The 21,170-nt window shown below is 33.3% G+C and overlaps 1 protein-coding gene across 1 annotated transcript in view; it reads left to right on the top strand.

Annotated features, from left to right (window-relative positions):
• STT3B (STT3 oligosaccharyltransferase complex catalytic subunit B) overlaps window positions 1-21,170 on the top strand; it is an 85,773-nt gene that overhangs the window by 57,777 nt on the left and 6,826 nt on the right. Inside the window, exons 6-14 of the mRNA XM_019727747.2 lie at window positions 7,889-7,987; window positions 9,521-9,667; window positions 10,591-10,639; window positions 12,013-12,167; window positions 14,362-14,573; window positions 15,907-16,094; window positions 16,980-17,151; window positions 18,027-18,200; window positions 20,345-20,458. Coding sequence (XP_019583306.1) covers window positions 7,889-7,987; window positions 9,521-9,667; window positions 10,591-10,639; window positions 12,013-12,167; window positions 14,362-14,573; window positions 15,907-16,094; window positions 16,980-17,151; window positions 18,027-18,200; window positions 20,345-20,458 — 1,310 coding nt within the window. The remainder of the gene's footprint in view (window positions 1-7,888; window positions 7,988-9,520; window positions 9,668-10,590; window positions 10,640-12,012; window positions 12,168-14,361; window positions 14,574-15,906; window positions 16,095-16,979; window positions 17,152-18,026; window positions 18,201-20,344; window positions 20,459-21,170) is intronic.

The following is a 21,170-nucleotide window of genomic DNA, read 5'->3' as shown; positions in this document are numbered from 1 at the left end:
AAGTCTACAAAAAAGTTTAAAACATGAGCAGTATCCAAATCCCCTTGAGTGTTAGCACTAAGATCTAGTAGGATGAAAGCTGAGAAAAAGACCTTGCATTTGGTGAGTAGGAACTCTGGTCACTTTAGAAAAAGCATGCAATTAATACTGCTTTGGTTGGCTCTTGAGAATATTTCTTTTTTTTATAGAGAGAATAAAAATAAAATGGTTTAGGGATGTTATATATGTGTATAAAGTTAGATTAGTAAATGTCTCCTAATTTCATAGAATTCAGTTTCTCTACCCCAACCTCCTTGTTTCTTTTCTCTCTTATTCTACTCATGTAACTAAGTGATTTTTATGCTCTTTCATAGAGTTTACCTTTAAATGGATGAAAAGTGATGGTATAAAACAATTGTTTCTCTTCTTTCATCCTAAATGTATCAGGATTTAAGTTAAATTTTACCTAACATTATGGTCCTAAAAAAAATGGAAGCATTAGCAAGTGTGTTTGTATATACAGGCTGTCCTGTGATTTTAACATATAGCATCCTTTCTCTGTGGTTATCCCTCCTTGTGAGCAGAAATATTTAGATAAGGAAATAAAGAATTGATGTATGGCAAACTCATAATTAATGACCAAAAGTTTGATTGGGTTCTAAGTATCAAATTAAGTGAAGAAAAAGTGAATCATTTGAAATAATTATGAGAAAAATGTTTCCCTTTGAGTAAATTTTTTTAACGTGTCCTTAGACTTGGTTGTTAAGCCAAAAAAAACTGTTAAGTTTGTTCACATGTGGAAAAGGAGGTACATCGAAGATAATGTGGATGAAATTTGGGGAAGGGGGGTTGAAGTTCATAAAGTTAAATTATTTCGTGAAGGTATATTTTGGACTTGTTGAATTTCACTGTATTGGAAAGTAAATTTTACAAAATTATGTTATAAATAGGATTCTGATGTTTTAACAAGAATAAAGTCTTATTTTGCATTTATAGAAAGACTGGTTTGCAGATATCATGTAACACTGATGAGATGTAAAATGATTTTAACCTTTCTAATTTGATAAAAGTGTATCACATTATATGTCATAAGAAAATTATTAAAGATACGAAGACATGTTTAGGGATATTCAGTGTGGTGTAACTTATAATTGTGAAAAGAGCTTAAATGTCTAATTATAATTTATAATTATACTTAAATTGTAGCATTTTCATACCATGAAATACTAGTGTCACTAAATTGAATATTTTTTACTATTTGATGATATAGGAAAATGTTAATAAAAAGCAGACAGCAAGGATTACTATTGATGTTTTTTCTTTATACTTTGCTTTCTAAATTTTCTACAATGAGCATGTATTAAATTCATAATGAATGAGACTTGCTTTTTCATTTATAGAAATATGAATTTTACCTCTTATGGTTTGTACGTGTCTCATTAAATAACAACAATAATTTAAGAAGGAAGAAATTCGTTTCTAATATTGATAAATGATTTTTAAATGTTACTGAAGAAATTTGTTTATGGTATTGTCTATGTTTTCTCTAGTGAGTTAATTTGAGTAAGGAGAGTAGCAGAATCGCTTTTTATATTATACCTGAAAGGTACTTTTGTGGTAATATTTTCTGGAAACCATCATTGAAAGAGTAAAGTGTTGTAGACATACTACTTTAGTTTTGTGCAAATTATTCTAGGATTGTCTATCTTGTGAATAAAGATAAGATCATCCTACTGTTTAGTGAATTAAAAATAAAGCCATGAACTTTAAGAATCATAATTACATTTTACCACTACAAACAGAACATATCTAATGCTAAATTAACTTATAAAACAACGAACTTAAAAGAAAAATTGCATGTAAAATTTCTAGGATGCAAAAGCTGGAAGTGCTAGAATTTATTTTGTCTAATGCTACCTTATTATTTTTCAGGAAATTCAAGCAAATTGGTTCACTAGAGATTTAAGTGTTTAATAGATAACTAAGTTTTGTGCTAGCCATTAGGATTCTTCTAAGGAGCTTTCATAATGTAATCCATGATTACAGTGTCATTATAGCATGTGAACAAAATGGAAATGGGGAGGGGTTTGTGAAAATCAATTTCGATTTTGAGTTTAAGGGAAGTCTTTTTAGGCTTTCCAACTAACCATGCCCTTCTGAAAATTTTGGAGATAAACCTTGATTTTTTGCTTGTTTTAATTATTGGGGTGACAATGGTCAACAAAAGTACGTGGGTTTCAAGTGTACAATTCTATAATACATAATCTATATTACATTGTGTGTTCATCACCCAGAGTCAGTTCTTCCATCATCATATATTTGACACCCTTTACCCTCTTCTACAATTCCCCCTCCTCCCTTCCCCTCTGGTAAGGACTAAACTGTTATCTGTGTCTATGAGTTTTTGTTTCTTTATTGGCTTGTCTTGTTCCTTTGTTGCCTTCAGTTTTATATCCCACATATGAGTGAAGTAATATGGTTCTTAACTTTTTCTGTCTGTCTTACTTCATTTAGCATAATAACCTCAAGATCCATCCGTGTTGTCTCAAATGGCAGTATTTCATCTCTTCTTATGGCAGAATAGCATTCCATTGTGTATATATACCACATCTTTATCTAATCATCTATCGAAGGACACTTTGGTTGTTTCCCTGTCTTGGCCACTGTAAATAATGCTGCGGTGAACATCGGAGTACATATGTCTTTATGGATAAATGTTTTCATATTTTTGGGGGTAGATACCCAGGAGAGGGGTTGCTGGGTCATACAGTAATTCTATTCTTGATTTTTCAAAGAACCTCCATAATGTTTTCCATAGCGGCTGTACCAGTTTACATTCCCACCAATAGTGTATAAAGGTTCCTTTTTCTCAACAGCCTCTCAAACACTTGCTTTATTTGTCTTGATGATAGCCATTCTAGCAGGTGTGAGGTTGTATCTCATGGTGGTTTTGATTTGCATTTCCCTAATAGCTAGTGAAGTTGAACATTTTTTTCATATATCTGTTGGCCATGTTTGTATGTCTTGTTGGGAGAAGTTTCTGTTCATGTCCTCTACCCATTTTTTAATTGGATTGTTTGTCTTTTTGTTGCTGAGTTGTATGAGTTCCTTATATATTTTGGATATTAGCCCCTATCAGAGGTGTTGTTTGCAAATAATCTTCCATTTGGTTGGTTGCCTCTGTTTTGTTGATGGTTTCTTTTGTTGTGCAGAAGCTTTTTAGTTTGATATAGTCCCATTCATTTAGATAAACATTGATCTTGTGAGCGGAAAATAGTATAGAAACAGACTTACAGAGGATTTGTGGTGATGTAATCATAAATACGAAGTGCCCTAACAGAGGGTCAGAATATGCACTGCAGAGCAAAATTAACTGGATTCAGTTCCTGGCCTAGTCACTTATTAGTGGTGTAATTTTGGTCAAATTGCTTAATTTCTTTATGCCTTTATGCCCTCATAGGTCAGATGGAGATAATAATTCCTACCTCAGAGTTTTAAGGATAATGAGTTAATGTGTGAAAACTGCTTATAACACAGTGCTATTTAAGTGTTTGTCTCTGTCCATGGTGGTAAAATTTTGAAGGAATAGCCAGATAAAACAGTTCCAGAGGCTGAGAGAAGTGATTATAAAGACTGAGGAGATAAAAACCCCAATGTGAGTCTGAAGATTATTCCTTTTTTTTTAAAAACTGAAAATTTTCACTACAGCTATTTTTGATTATGAGAATTGTAGTGGAGAAATAACAGCAAAGTGTTATATAAAGTACAAAATAGTAACTAAAACACAACTTCTAATAGAGTGGCATGCTTATTTTTATTTATAATTTTAAAATTTAAGGTAATAAATGTATGTAAGTGAAAAAATTAAATACTACTATAAGGTTTATAAGCAAAATCAGCAGCATCTTTCTCTACTAGATTACTGGTTTATAATAAAAGGGTATAATAATTCAGGAACAGCCCAATGGAAGAGATACATTAGGCATCCTAAGTTGACACTTTGTCATAGAAGATACTTGTTTGGTTTGGGGAACCTCAGGAGCTTCTTGAAAACTAAAATTTCAGTGGAATCTGAATCAGACCTTTCAATGCCTTTTATCTTACAGAACAACTCATTTGTGCATCTTAAGTCAACAGAAGTGGTTTTTGTTCTTCTCTGTATCAGTCTGGTCTCCCCCCACCCCCCACCCTTTCCACCTCCCCTCTTAGATTTTTTTTTTTTTAAGTACTTTAAGAGTGAAAGATATTTAGGCTCTGTTTAGAAGATTACTATTTGTTCCAAATCAAAGAGGTTTCTTTTTTGTTGTTGTTGTTGTTATTGTAAAAAATAATCAAAGAATAATAGACTGTATATTTCTAATGGTAATTTTTCTAACACATTTGAGTATGATCTTCAGTAGTGAATGTCAGTAACTGTGCTTCCACAGGATGGCAGTGTGGTCACATTTTCATGGTGTAATAAATGATTTACAACATTACTACTGGTGGTGTGCATTTCCTTAGAACTCACTACTTTGATGGAAAGCTTTATTCTTCAGGTGTAAAGGGTAAGAAAAGTAGGTTAACACGGCTAGATACAAAGTTGTAATAGATGTGTATAGTAGTTTGGTCAAGTCTCCTAGAGAGTTGGTAGGAAGAATTGGTGGGGAATGATTGCTATCAGTTTGTATTGTTGAGGTGGTCTGAGAACATTAGAGAGTGGTACTGGTGTGGTTGATTGCTTCTTCAGTGCTCATGTCCAGAAGAGGCAAATCTCTCCCTCCTCTAAGTTTCTATAGGGCGAAGGTTTTTTCACCATTCTCGCATGTACTTGCTTTATTGTATTGTAGTTATTTGTGTACATCTCTGATTTTCCCAATTAGATATCTAACTCTTACAGCATAGGATTGCTCTTAATAAGATTTTGTATTTTTAGAATGTCTTGAACACTGTTAGATGCTATAGTACATAGCCTGGAGAAAAACATGTTTTCATTTTGCAGTAGAGATTGTCTTTATTTTTAAGAATTGAGAGTTAATTCACTATTTCTTTCTACTGGGTGTATCTAATTCTTATTTTCTGTTTTAAAATATGAGTTGTACATGGGATTTAAATTGATATCTACCTAATTTTACATACTCAAGGAGAAGGGCAATATTAAGCAAGTGATATTTTATAGAACCTGACAAGCAATCCTGAATTTTATTTAATGGAAATACTTATCTGTGTATCAGAGAGTGCTATGAAATAGAACTTATATCCCCCTGTGTAAACATCTCAGGATCAGTGATCCAAAAAATATAAAGTACAGAAGACATGAATCCAATTCTCTTAAAAGAAAATGGTTATCTTTGGATTATTGCGTTTGTCAGCCTTGTGTCATTGGTGCATATAAAGTAGGTATAAATGAGGCTAGTTTGGATAGAGGAATTTCAAAGGTAAAATGTTGAGCACTTGTCTGTTTACATTAGGTCAGCTTTATTTGATACTAACCTACAGTATGTTTACAAAGTAATACAAATGAAAGCCGCCGCCCCAGCCTTTAATGTTCTCTGAGACTGAGTTTCTTTTGAACTCATCTCCATTTCTCTTATTATTAACTTGAACCCTAGTGCATCTATTTCTGTATGAACTGTTTTCTTCTTTACTAGTAACAATAAATGTCTTTGTGAAGTTGCATAAAACCGCTGAATTGAGAATATTACCAGGTTTATTCTTTTTTTGAATATGTCTGGAAATGTACTTGAGCAAATCCCTGACAAGAAATTTCATTAGTGGTTCCCAAACAAGTAATTGCTGAAAATTTTACACTGCCAAGCACAGTGTAGCTCCATTTGAAGAGAGAGAATATGAATGTGTGTTTTTATGCCCACCATACCTTTTAGTGGTTATTGCTGAAAAATGTGACATATAGGGAAGTCAATGGACCAGAGACTTCCACTCTTTACTGTATTTTTTTTAAAACAAACGGGGGGAAAAAATACATGACTTTTGTAATTAAGAACAAGCCAGTAATCCGGAGAGACAGACAGACAGAGATTTGTGTTTGCCTTGGGCTGGGCTGGCTGGAATGGGGAGCAACTGCTTAATGAGTATGGAGTTTTCTCTTTATGAAAACGTTTTGGGACGAGAGAGAGGTGGTGGTTGCACAACATTGTGAATGTACTGAATGCCCCTGAATTGGTCACTTTAAAATGATTTGCCCCTGATTTGGTCACTTTAAAATGATTATATTTCACCTCATTTTTTCTTTTAAATCTTCACCTTTTTGTCAAGATGTGCCATTTATCATATTTAATCCAAATTCCATGACAGTGTTACAATATTCATTGTTCACTTGTGTTTATAAAATAGAGAAATCCAGCCTCAGAAATTGTGGTGTTTGGATGTAAGTGGACTTAACTATAATTAAAACGCATAAATGACATAAGGTTTTCTCAGGCTTGATCTTTCTAGTTGTGCCTTTGTTGTGTTCAATATTTGTCTAAGGTTTGATTGGGGTTTGGTTTCTCAGCTCCAGGTGTTTAAAAGGCCTGTTGATCATAAAATCTTAGGTTAATCTATAAATCTTCTTGTCCAAACCCTTTGTCAGGATATCTACAAAAGGACTGATTTGTAGAAGAAACATATTGATATTAGAAAACCTGTCAACCAAATAGACTGACAGTTCAAATCATGTGATAGAGAAATTCTTATTTACTTAACTTTTTTGCATTTGTGTTCATATACCTCATTGAGAGTAATTCCATTCCAACATTGATATATCTGGAAAGTACATTATATGGGATGGATTATTTCTGCAGACTCCTAGATCACCATTAGCTTGCAGTCATCAGAAATTTTACTCACATACATTGGTCCATTCTATTAAATTTACTTGAGCTTCTTATCCTTTTCCTAACACTGTAGTCATCTCTTACGAGACAGCTTGGGAGGCAACTTAACATTTGAACCATTAGCCCATAATTTAACTCCAGTCTTTTTTTCTAATAGAGTATTTTATTTGCCAACAACTGAATATTGACTGTGCTTCGTAAAATGACGTGAATAAGCTTTATAAATGGAATAATTTTCACATTAACTTATTTCAGATGGGTTTTATCTTCATTTCTAAATAATTTTTTATTACAGCAATTCCAATATTCTCTGTAATTATCTTATAGTGGTCTGTGAACACCTAAATGCAAAACAAGTCTTATTAGACAGATTGTAACCCCTCCCCAATTTGCCTATACATTTAGGTTGATACAAGCCAAGAATATTATAATATACTCAGTGGCAAGAGCAAATAGGTTTCCTTTATTAGAACCTAGTAAATTCAATAACTAGTCAGTTTTATGGCTTAACTTCTGTGTACTAAGTCCTTTTTTTCTTTAATCACAGAAAACTTAGTGGACTGGCTTTTTTTTTTTTTTTTTAACTGTTAAATACTATACAAAAAGTAGTAGGAGACTATAAAAAGGGTATAAAATACTTGAGAGCTTTTGAGATAATAACAGCTCTTCATATATGGAGATGATGATAAGTATTCACTAGGTCATGCATACTTTAGATTAATGGCAATAGGAATGGTGTTTACTTATTTCTATATTATGTAGCTTCTTGGGTTATAGCAATGATTATTAATGATTGAAAAAGTTTTCCATTTTGGGGAGAAGAAAGAAGCACCAGTCTCCTAACTGTTCTAAATTATATTTTACAAAACAAAGTACTTAAAATAATTTTTTAAATTGGCAGAAAGAATTTTCGTGATTTGTGATGTATGATTAACTATAAAATAGCATTGAGTAGAACAGTCATTTCAAGAGTCTGTTCTTAAAATTAAGTTCAGTTAAAACTTTGCTAAAAAGATAAGAGTTATGTATACATTTATGTTTGAAATACTTAATGTAGTAGTAAACTATCATTGTTTCCTATTTTGTCTTTATAGCATATAGCACTTTCTACATTGTGGGTTTAATATTATCCATGCAGATACCCTTTGTGGGATTTCAGCCAATCAGAACAAGTGAACACATGGCAGCTGCAGGTATGAGAGAATATTTATTTTCCTTCCTCTAAAGAATATATGACTTTATGACTAGACAGTCTTCAAGGGAACAAAGTGAGTTTTTTCGTTTTCTAATTTTCATCATATTGGTTCTAAAATATCACCACTGTAAAATAAGAATATCATAGTTTTATTGAGACTTTCTGCTATTGTGTTCTCAAAATTGCCTATCTTCTCAGCCACTGCTGTTTTGAAAAGCAGAGCATCTCGTTTTGCACAATTCATGTTACTTGCTAACACTAAATAATATTCACTTGTATAAACAAACATTAAACAGAATATCTGTACACTGAGTTACTGTACTACTGAGTTTCCATTTCAGCAAATTTAGATGGAACATTTCATTTTTATGTTCCTTACCTCTCACTAAAATATTTTATCTATATTTACTAACTGGAATTAATGGCCTTTATATTAATTATAAAGTCATATAATTCCCCTCCATATAAGCAGAGTACTTTGGCATTATTAATCTGGGTCACAAGTAACAAGATAATGGGAGCTATGTGAATAAAACTTTGGAAGAGATTCTGAATGTGAGGTCCATAGCCCATATGAAGGCTGTGGGTAGTTACTTTATTTGTAACATTTTATAAATATTCATGTGTTTAATTTTCTGAGGTGATGTTCCATAGCTGTTATTTATTCATTTATTTATTTTTGAACTTGTAAGAGTTTATTTGAGCCAAACTGATGACACATGCTGGGGAGCAAGATCTCAAATGTTTCCCATCCATAGCTTTTATCATCAGATTCTTAGTGAGACTCTTGTAACATCCCACTCCCCCAAAATGTTAAAAACCCACAACTTACTATTATATAGCACTTTTAAATGTGTGAAATACGTTTACTTTTATTTCTAATGTGATGTTTTAAAATTACCAAGTAGTAGTTTGAGAGAAATGTAAATTCAGTTTGGAGTATACAATTGTGTATAGCACTGTCTATGTAGACACACAATCACCTGACTCTATACATATGCATTATTACATTTCCTAAAATCTAAATACTTGATAATATTTATTAATCATTCGAAAACATATTGTTAAAAATAACCCTTATTGCTAATTTTTTTTTAAAGAAAAATCAGTATTCCAGATGGGTTAGGGTTCTCATCCTTTTAGTTTTATACTTAATGCTTTTGTATTGTGTTTTGTACGTTTTGACAAATACTTTTAGCTATTGCTGCTTTAATTTTGTTTATCTTAGCACTCACTCTTATATCTACTAATTTAGAATCTTATATAAGTGTGTAATTGAGGTCACATCCCATCACTCAACTATGAACAGTGACTATATATATCAGGATTTTCCTGATCCAAGTCATTTGTATCCTTTAGTAAATCTTCGGATTGATTAACTGTCATTTGACAGGGGAGATGTTGGTTAGATGAAATGACTAGTCTTTGATATGAATGGTACAGGATTTTCTAAGTATTTCTTCCAAATTAACATTTTTAAATGTCTTTGGAAAAGTGCTTTGTTAATTATATGACCTTTTTCTCTGATTAGGTGTCTTTGCCTTGCTGCAAGCTTATGCTTTCTTGCAGTATCTGAGAGACCGATTAACAAAACAAGAGTTCCAGACCCTTTTCTTTTTGGGTGTATCAGTAGCTGCAGGTGCTGTGTTCCTTAGTGTCATCTATTTGACTTACACAGGTAGGTGTAAGTAGGATGTGAATCTTGACTCTAGATCATTCAAAAAGGTAATTGTTTCACAAATTTTGTGCATGTTCCATTTATCCTAGGGGGTCAAATACTGTGTAGTCTTTACAAATAATAAAATAATAGCCAAAGGTTCTACAATATGAATTGCACTACAAGTTGTGATTTTTTTTTTTTTAACAGTATCTTAATTTTACTGCTTCAGGATCTGATAAGTTCACTTTCTAGCATCCTTCTCTTGATAGATGAACAGGCCCAAATTGTATAATTCAAAGTTTCCGATGTTAACCTCTACTGCATGCTTGCATGTTCTCTCTCTTCCCTACTTTTAAACAATCTACCAAATTAGTTTCAGTCTGCTTCTGGATTCTAAGTTACTTTCTGATGCTGATTTCACTAGTCCCTAGAACAAGTCAATCTTCTTTCTAAAAGTATTCCATCTGTTAAGTGAATGTACCAGCCTAGCTCATAAAATCATGAAGAATTAATTGATAGTAGTTAAAGGCATGAATGTTTAAAATCATCTTGATAATTTATCTAAATTTGACATACTAGATTAGATTGCTTAAACAATTCCCCCCTTTTAAAAATTATCCAATGCTATCTTACTGTCTTAGCTTTATTTGACTAGTCAACTAGAAGTTTAAGGAAGAATTGGAAAACTTCCTATAATTTTATCTGTCAACTTATGTTTCTCTGGTAATGTAATCTCCATGAATGTTTGTTTTTATTTGATCACTTACCTTATTTTATCTGACTGCCAGCCCTGTGAAATATGTTGTCACCTATAAGAAAAAACTGAAATTCTTCTAATATTAGGTTAACTTAATCCATAATAATCAGTAAACTTAAAACCAATAAAACAAACAAAAGCAATAAAAAGGCCGATTAATTTCCTCTACATTTTTCCTTCCAAGGTTACATTGCACCATGGAGTGGCAGGTTTTACTCATTGTGGGATACTGGGTAAGTGCGGATAAGTTATTTGCCCTCATTTTATTAAAATGCCCTTTTCCCTCTGTTCTTATTGTCAGTATCTTCGTCAGTACTTGGGCAACATTTCTAAAGTACCTACCATATACTAGTTTAGTAAATGTTGAATCTTTTATATTTTGCTTTGTTATAATACCTGTTTGGAATGCACCTTTAGTATGATATATAAGTCATGTTCTGTGTGGGCAACTCCTTTTTTTAGTTTTGTCGAAACATTTCAGGAAACATTTGTGCAATTTTAATAATTGATTTTTATTTTTACCAGTGTATTCAAAGTTGCCATCTATTAGTAATCTTTAACTTTTTATCTTTAAGACTAGGTGTTATGTAATAAACCCATATGCTGTAGATGTTAAGAAAAAATTTTAAATTTTTTCAAATGCCACATTATCTAAGTTTGATATTTTTAATCTATTAAATATACTAGAGAATATTTTTGTGTTTTTTAAGAGTGCCATTATAAAATGACCTAATTTTAAAATTTGGTTTTAAATTTAACAACTAGTTCAGTAAAACTTTTTATCCCTAAAATATTTTCCTAAGGATAAAAAAAATATCTGTTGATGGTAATTTACCTCTTGCCCCTGTTCCCACTGTTCTGTCTTCTTTAAAAACCTACCACAATTTATTGAATGGACCTACCTTTTGATGTGATACCAAAAGGGTTCATGCCCAGGTTTAATTAAAGGGCATAAGCTAATTATGTATGAATGACTGAAACTAACATGTGGATACATATTTGAAGAGATCAGCCAGTGAGAGTTTGAGGGAAAACCCCTGTTGTAGTTATTCTGATTAGGTTAAATTACTGGGTTAAATACTTATCAGTCATACTTATCTTTGCTTTCTCAACTTTAATGGATTACTTTGAAATCTCAGGTCATTTCAGAAATAATTTGTCCTGTCCTTTCCATTTCCCTCATCTGCCCCTATGCCATTGCCTTGTTAAGAAAGGTACTGAGACAATATGCTTTCTTACTGGACAAGGTATATCTGCCAGTAATAAGTCCAAAAGGTAATAAACCTTGTTGATGCAAACATAGGTGATGCTAAGTTAAACTGCAGAACAAATTCCTGTTTGAGCAAAGATTTTTGTATTAAATACAACCAATACTTTTATAATATAATTGGCCTTAGATAACTCGCCCAATTTTAAGGAGGGCATATTTTAGTTTTATCACTGTGGACCAGATTTATATTCAATATTGCAGTTTACATTGGAATGTAATTTTAAGTGAGACGGGATAGGAAATAGGAACCATATCTACAATCAAAGAAATTTTTTTTGTCTGAAAAGAACTGTTCTATCATTTAATTTTAAATAATATTAACTTTTTCAATACCAGGTATGCAAAAATACACATTCCAATTATTGCATCAGTGTCTGAGCATCAACCTACAACTTGGGTGTCTTTCTTCTTTGATCTACATATTCTTGTGTGTACCTTCCCAGCAGGCCTATGGTTCTGCATTAAAAATATCAACGATGAAAGAGTATTTGGTAAGAGATTTTTGATGAATACTTTGATTTAGAACAATTGTTTATTTTTGTTATTGAGATTATCACTTTAAAGTTTTGTTGTTCTTTGCATAACTGCGTACTCAAGATAAATTTCCCCCCTTATTTTGCATAAATCTTAAGAAAAATCCAGTGAATTTGCATTATATATACTCTAACTGTTTTAACTTAGGACTAGTATATAAAATTTTCAGTCAGTTTATTACTTTTTCTGACAGATTAATATTATAGTTTGTGGCAGAGGATTGGAAATTATAACTTTATTTACAGTTTATTCTTGACTTAACTTTAAGTTAGATCTGATTAAGTACTCTGTTTCCCCGAAAATAAGACTGGGTCTTATATTAAGTTTTGCTCCAAAAGACACATTAGGGCTTATGTTCAGGGGATGTCATGCTGAAAAATCATGCTAGGCCTTATTTTCCAGTTAGGTCATATTTTCGGGGAAACATGGTAGGAAGAAGTTTGCAGGGGCGTCCCATCATTGAAATTTCAGTGCAGAGTACATTTTGTAATGAAGTAAGAATCACCTTTAAGTAAACACCCTCTTCACCGATAGATTTGTGTATATTTTCAACTTAGAAGACTTAGAATTATAAACTATTTAAAAGCAAGCATTCAGGATCTGGCATTCAAAATATAAAGGATAATATAAGCAGATACCAAAGACTTATACTTGATTCCATCATCACAAAAAGTATCCTGGGGCTGTTTTGCATGTAATAAAACCTGAAACTGAAAAAGAAGTAATATGCACAGTCACACGAGTAAATAATCTGTAGTACTAGGACTTGGACTTAAACTTGTACAAGTAAAGTATGGGGCCTGGACCATGAGTGACACTCAAGTTACTATTCCAGAGTGAAGTCGGGAGAGAAAAAAATAGCACCTACATGAGTTCTAATCAAACGGTGACACTCATTCTTCTCTAGTTTACATAGATCAGTGCCTCTGGAGAAGGCCATGTTAATATTGCATCATTAAGAAAGATTTAGCTTAGATATTGCCCACCTTATGACTCAGCAGTCCCAATCCTAGGCATATACCCAGGAGAAGTGTGTGCATATGTCCAACAAAGGACATGTTTAGGAATGTACATGGCAACTTTTTCCATAATAGTCCCTAATTAGAAATATTCCAGAAGTTATCAGCTGTACAATAGATAAATTTTGATATATTTGTATAATGCAATACAATACAGCAATTAATAAAAGAATAGCACTGGTAAATTTTAAAAAGCCCAGTACAAAAGAGCATTTTTATATAATTTCATTTCTATGAAGTTAAAGAATAGGAAAACTAAATTAATGCTTTAAAAGTCCAAATAGTGATTATGCTTTTTATGGGGTGCGGGGAGGGCAGTTACTGACTGGGAAGAGGCATGGGGGATCCTTCTGAGAAGGTACACAAATGTGCTATGTTTTAATAAGGATGGTAATTACATAGGGGTGTGCATATATAAAAATTCAGTGAGTTATACACTTAAGAACATGGTCTAATAACATGTATTTTTAGTCAGGAAAATAAATTTTAATTAGCTTCAGATGAGAGAAGAGCTCAGATGACTCATTGACTTTATAAAGTCATATAGTCTACTCGTAAAACCTTCAGCCAGAAATGGTAGTAGAGCCTTTCCCTCTGATTAGCACATTATGTGGAAGGCTTTGGCTGTTGGGAATTAGTTTGAATTTTTTTAAAGTCTTTTAGCAGTAACTTTGACTAATTATATTCTTCTCATCCCGCTCTTACTTTAAAGCAGACTTCGTGCCAGATAGTGGCACTAGCTTTTCATAGACTTTGATTCTACTGTAAACTTACTGTGCCTGATAATATAATTCACCAAATGTGTTTTCATCCATCAGCCAGGGATTTTCTAATATGTGATGCTATTGACAAATAATGAATTGTTTCATTCCCCATAATAACTATAATTAAATTTGAATCATGATACATTTCTCTAAACTGTTGACATGCAGTGTTTATTTAGTCAACATTAGTTATAATTTCTAAATATGACTATTAAATCATTTGGTCAGCATTATCAATTTAAAAACAATTAGCTCTTTTATGAGATGTCTGTCTATTTTTAGATTTGGTTTATAATATGGTATTAAATATTTAGTTTCCTGTGAACATTTTCTTGTCTGAAGTGTTTTAAAAGAGCTTGTCTTTGCAGTTGCTCTGTATGCAATCAGCGCTGTCTACTTTGCTGGCGTGATGGTGAGGCTGATGCTGACTCTGACGCCAGTCGTCTGCATGCTGTCTGCAATTGCCTTCTCAAACGTGTTTGAGCACTATTTGGGGGATGACATGAAGAGGGAAAACCCACCTGTGGAGGACAGCAGTGATGAGGATGACAAAAGAAACCCAGGAAATTTGTATGATAAGGTGGGGAATCTAAAGTAAGGCCTTTAAAAATTTTTATGTGCTTTGGTTTTTCCACCACAGTAAGAACTATACATATTAAGAAACGTGATTAAGCAAGGATTTAGACAAACTATGACATTTCAAGTTGTTCTCTACTGTTTGCCTCAAAATTCTAATCCTGGTTGGTCATTTAGCTCACAATAAGAAAATAGAATGTAATCAGACAAGGAATTTTCATTTATTTTTGGTCAGGTTTTATTGAGAACACCTCTATTTTTGAGAGCAGAAACTTGGTGCTCTACTAAATTACATAAAATTGAGCACTATAAATCCTTCTGAAACCATTTGCACAAGTGCTTATTCTTGAGGTCCACATTCCATGTAAACTTTTTAATTATTTAGCTGATTGAATACTAAAATAAAGGGAATAAAGTACCTTTTAAAAAAGAAAGCCTCTAGTTTGTTAGCAATATGCAGCTGGCCAGTATGATGTAACTTATTTTTAACCTCTCAGGTCACAGCAAGATTCTATTTGTTGCAAGTATGGAAAAGACTTGGAAGAATTATGAGTAGAGCACTTGTCTTGGATGACATTATTAAACTTTATTTGAATGTTAACTAGATTTTAAAATACCAATAAGCAATGAAACTTCCCAGTATAAGTATTCACTTTGAAATTCTTTCTTTCCTTACTATAGATCCAATATAATACACACAGATTCGCGTTAATAAGCACCTGCTTTCGTGTTTGTGGTTATGTTCTATTTTGTGGTGTGTTTTTTTTAAACTAGCCTTGCAGTTTAGAACTTATGACTCTGTTCTGTTCTCTTCTTTTTAATGTAGTTTTCAAAAATGAATCTTCATTTTAACAAGTGTACTGGCTTTGGGGTTTGGAAACTGAAAGATTGATTCTGATCATGCAGTTTTTGTCCTGTACTGAAGTTCTATGTGGTCTGGATTATAGCTGGACAGTGTCATTTTCAGGATGAGGAATTCGGATTTTGTAAGAAAAGGTTGCCAGAAGGAGTCCATTTGGATATCTCCTTTACGTTTAAGTAAAACATAGGGACAACAGGATTTGGAAACAGCTCCCTAGTGGAGATACTTTGCTCTGTGACCAGCTCCTGTATTGGGTATAGTCCCAGGAAACCTCATTCACGTTTGACTTCAGAATCCACCTTGATAATTTTTAAAAATCATTGTATCACTCACACAAGAATACCTGATGGTTATACATTTTCCTTCTCAAAGAATTAAATTGACAGATTAACATGCTCTCAACTTTTCCCCCTTGAGTATCTTAATGAAAAAAGTCAAATGATGAATCTGTCTAACCAGTTTTTTGTATCTTTAGGCAGGTAAAGTGAGGAAACATGTAACTGAACAGGAAAAAACTGAAGAGGGATTAGGTCCTAATATAAAAAGCATTGTCACCATGTTGATGCTGATGCTATTGATGATGTTTGCAGTCCACTGTACCTGGGTCACAAGCAATGCCTACTCCAGTCCAAGTGTGGTCCTGGCCTCTTACAATCACGACGGGTAAGAAAATCACTTGGCTACAAAAGGATTTTATACTATCCTTTTTCTCTGTCTCAAAAGTTAGAATTCAAAGATAGAATATTCCTGAGGGTATCTTTGAATCTACCATGTTTTTCTTTGTGCCTTGCCCCCCAGCCCAGCCCCTTTGGAAGATATGGATAGCAATCATTGTATTTCATGTTCTTGTCCAGAATATCTTTGCATATATAACATATACATTAGGTTTTCTCAAAATGTGGTCCTTGGGTACACAGTAAGTTTTCACTTAATGTTGTTGATAGGTCCTGTGACTTTTAATCAAAACAACATACAATGAAACCAATTTTACCATAGATGAACTGAACAAGAGTTAAGTTTATATGGCATCTCATCAGTGTTATAACTTACAAGGAAAATTATTCAAGAACCTGTTGTACAGCAAAGTCATTACCAGGAAGCTTGTTAGAGATGCAAATTCTTGATCCCACCTAAGCCTGTTGAATCAGGCCTGAGGGTGGGACTAAGCAATTTGTGCTTAATAAGCCCTCCAGGTGATGATTGAATAACAGCTGACTTATATATTGGCTCTCCACTCTCCCACTCCAGCTTCTGCTTCACTTGGGTGCTTGATAGACTTGCAAAATATCAGGCCCCACTCCAGAACCACTAAACCAGAATCTGCTTTTTATTTTTTTTCCACCAGATATCCAGGTGATTTGTATGCACATTAAAGTTTAAAAAGCATTAGTCTAGCTCTTCATTGATTTTCCCCCGCCCCCATCATTGAGGCTTTTACTTAACTATCCTTAACGTGAAATTATTCAGTGGCTTTGTAGCTCAAGATTTTAAGTTACCCTCTTCATATTTATAGATATCATTTAAAAGGATTTTGTGATTCTTTTTCAGCACCAGGAATATCTTAGATGATTTTAGAGAAGCTTACTTTTGGCTAAGGCAGAATACAGATGAACATGCCCGAGTGATGTCTTGGTGGGATTACGGCTATCAGATAGCTGGAATGGCTAATAGAACTACTTTGGTGGATAATAACACCTGGAATAACAGCCACATAGCACTGGTAAGTGGTAAACAAGATCAACATTACAAGTCTTTATTTACTACTTAGCAATCAAGCTTTACTTGTGATTAAGTAGGAAAAATGAAGGTAAAAGTACTCTTTGCTTGCTGAATTCTCAGAATTCCTCTTTATACATTTATACGTTCATTCAATAAAGTGAGTTCAAGGTAATACATATTTATTTTGTTTTTAAGAATGGTATTATTTAAGTATCATTCAAAATTATAGGCTGATTCCTAGCAGATCTCATGATATATTTAGCTCACTGTAAAATTAGACAAAATCTGAAAGTTTTAAAACACTAAACTTGTATTTTCTATTTTATAAATTAAGAAAATTATTTGCAAATATGTGAAACAAATGCACTGTATTTTATAGGCGTGTAAATTATGTTCACTCTATTAAATAACTAATTTATATAAGGTAATCACTTTTCTGTTCTTTAAAGATTTTAAATAGATAACGGGTGTTAACCAAATGAGTTTTACATATTTGTAATTGTGTTGTAGCTAATCATCAGATGTTTGGTAGACTGAGGAGAATATATCTGTGCTAGTTAGATAGCTGGTCATTCCTGGCCTTGAGGTTATGAGAAATTTTATTTCTTTTAAGCTTGCCTGCTTATTTCATGAAATTTAATTATTAGCAAAATATTAGAACTTGTATTCTGATTTCTGCTATAATTGGTTGTAGTAAGTGAGGTGTTTATAAATGTCAGTAAATTTATTGAATTCATAGAAAATAATTTCTGTAAAACTTTCATGTAAGTCAAACTCTTGAGATGCATTCTATCTTAAGGTAAAAATATACATTAATTTTCATTTTTAGCATATTGTGGGACTAAGTACACACATTCTCATTTTTTTATTCTCTAGGTGGGAAAAGCTATGTCTTCAAATGAAACAGCAGCCTATAAAATCATGAGAAGTCTTGATGTAGATTATGTTTTGGTTATTTTTGGAGGGGTTATTGGCTATTCTGGTGATGACATCAACAAGTTTCTCTGGATGGTTAGGATAGCTGAAGGGGAACATCCAAAAGACATTCGGGTAAGAAACTCTTCATCAGTTCAGGTCTGTGAAAGGCAGCTCACAGTGTCCAAGTAATTCTTATCTTGCTAATCACATCATCCTGCCCCCAAATTAGTTTCACTCTGACTTTACTGTTTATTAAATATACTATAAGCATTTTTCCAGTCATAAAACTTTTGAAACCCATGCCTGATACCACTGTTTTCCCCTCTGAAGCAATCCGTTGTCAAGACTCTTGCTTTGACTCCTTCGCTTTACTTCTGCGCTTTCTTTCCATTTCCATTGCTTCCACTATGTTACTGACTCTTATGATCATACACTTGAAATAGGACAGTAACCTTGAAATTGCTGTCTTTGCCTTAGTCTTGTTCCATCTCCCAATCTAACGTTACATTGATCATGTCATTTTACAGCTTAAAAGTCTTCCATAGATTAAGGAAAAGGACCTTGAAAGGTCCAGACAGACATGGGTTCGAATGAAAACCCTGCCACTATCATCTTCGTGCTATGGGCAAGTTATTTTGGGCCGGTCAGCATTATATGCTCAAAGCACTAGGTCTTGTCCTATGTTCTGGTGTTATAATGGTGACTTAGGCAGCCTCAGGTTATCTCTGATGGGGATGCCAGGAATAATTCATTTGTATCGCTGTTACAAGACTTTGGAGTACTGTAGATGAAGCCTCAGCCTAATGGCTGGTGTACACCGTAATCTCTAATGGGGCAATGGTGTAAAATCCAAACTCCTTCGCTTGGAATGCAAACCCCTTACTATTTCGCTTTCTTTACTGGCCTCTTGTCCCTCTACTAATTTTTGCCCACTCTGTCAGTCTACTCTAGCCCATGAAACTTGCCCTGTGGTTTCTTTCCTTGACACATCTGACACATGGTATTTTATACTCTTCTCTTTCTTGGGCTACCTTACCCACCACAAATTTGTCCTCTTTCCAGAAACCCTTCTCTGGTACATTCATATCTGTACTCATCATTAAATCACATACAACCTGTTTTGTAGGTAGATTACGTCATGTATCTCACACTGAGTTGTAACCTCTTAGAGGATAGGTACCCAACATTGTGGTTTACATGATGAAGGCACAAAAGATGAGAGTGAGACTCACCACTGCTCCAGAATAAAAGAACCTTTGGGAGAATATATGCATATGTTTCATGTGACAGGGATGAAATAGAGCAAAGCCCTGGATTTCCTGTTCAAATGTAAATACTATGACATTTTTCCTTAACTATAATTAATAATTATTTGTAGAAATTAATCTTAATTTTCCCAGTGTGTGATTTTCTTTTGTGAAGTTCCTTTAGCAGTCTTAAAATTGTGACGTGATAATTCCAGATACATGCTTTGAACATTTATATAGAAATTCTGAATTCCTATGCTTTTTAGATTCACTATTTTAAAACTTTATGAATAGGTAATACAGTCACATGGTTCAAAAAGTGAAATATAAAAGAATATACAATATAAGTTTACCCCCACCCAAAAGAAAACGAGCCCATAGTAATCACTTGTCATTTTCTTAAATAATTTTCTACACTCATTATTTTACCCGCGTACAAGTACCTCTGTATGGTAAATTTCTAGACAGTTTCTATTTATAAAAGTGCCAAACTGGCGCCCTCTTAGGGTTTTTTAAGCACTGCCCATCCCAACTAAAGAATTGATTTTAGAGTTCACAGGAAAAATAAAGAACAACAATTAAGAAAACTCTCAAAAGGAGTAATGGGAATGAGGATGGGGAAGTTGGAGAGAGCGAATCCACCTGGTATTAAAACCATAGTGTTGGTACCATGCTTTTTAAATTATTGAAGTTTTATATCATGGTTGAAATCTGGTAGCATTAATGGCCTTTTCTCCCTCCAACAGAGTATTGTTCTTTTTCTGTGTTTTCTTGGATACTCATTTTTTATGAATGATTTCTAGATTCAGCTTTAAAAAAGACGTATGATCGTTTTGTGGGCTTTTTTAGGGATCACATTTAATTTATAAATTAATTCTCTGATACAATACTTTTTTGAGATGCAACTAAATATGACTTTATGAAGATACCCTAAAAGCTGGTTCTTAGAGAGAAATGTAGAGGGAAACCTATAGCTTTGAATGTGTTAAATTGAACTGGCACAGAAACTTCTGGGTTTTTTTCTTGTAGGAAAGTGACTATTTCACCCCACAAGGAGAATTCCGTGTAGACAAAGCAGGATCACCCACTTTGTTGAATTGCCTTATGTATAAAATGTCATACTACAGATTTGGAGAAATGCAGGTTAGTTACATCCAGATTTTCTATAATCTTTATTTAAAGGAATATTTTAAAAATTTTGTTTGCATCTGGAACACAAGATAATGATATTTCTGTTGTGCTGTAAGAACAATGTTCATATCTAGAGTCTTCCACCTCCATTAAATTTAGATTTCTGAAACTTCGATGTGAAAAATTAGGGAAAAAATTTCAGATCAAATATTTATTTCCAAAATATTAATACTAGGGTCAAATCCAACCTTTTACTTGCCATCCAACCTTTTGGCCTCATGCTTTTTGAAGACATTGTTCTCCAGGTAAGAGGTCTTCCAGCTTAGGAAACAGTGTGGTATTAAGTGGGTTACTTCGCTGCTTGGTGGGGAAAACACCTGAAATTAAAGAGTTTAATTATATAGACACTTCAGATATTCACTCTATCCCTATTCTTCATTACCACAGATAGCTAGGACTATCTGGGTCAGAGTTTCCAGAAAATTAGAATGATGTGGTACAAAAGTTTAAGGACCCACAAAATGAGTGAATGTGCACAGAGACATTGTGCCAAAAAGAACAATGGATTTACTGGCATAATACATGGGTTTTAGATCTGGCTCTGTCAAGTCATATAACTCTTAGACAAGACATACCGTCCCTGGGTTGTTGTTTTTTTCTTTTCTGTATATAATAGAATGAGTTGGACTGATGACTTCATTTCTAAGGTTCTTTATGGCTCTTA

Source organism: Rhinolophus sinicus, linkage group LG10 (genome assembly GCF_036562045.2).
Source record: "Rhinolophus sinicus isolate RSC01 linkage group LG10, ASM3656204v1, whole genome shotgun sequence".
NCBI classification, from domain to species: domain Eukaryota; kingdom Metazoa; phylum Chordata; class Mammalia; order Chiroptera; family Rhinolophidae; genus Rhinolophus; species Rhinolophus sinicus.
This window is presented reverse-complemented; position numbering and strand designations above follow the sequence as displayed.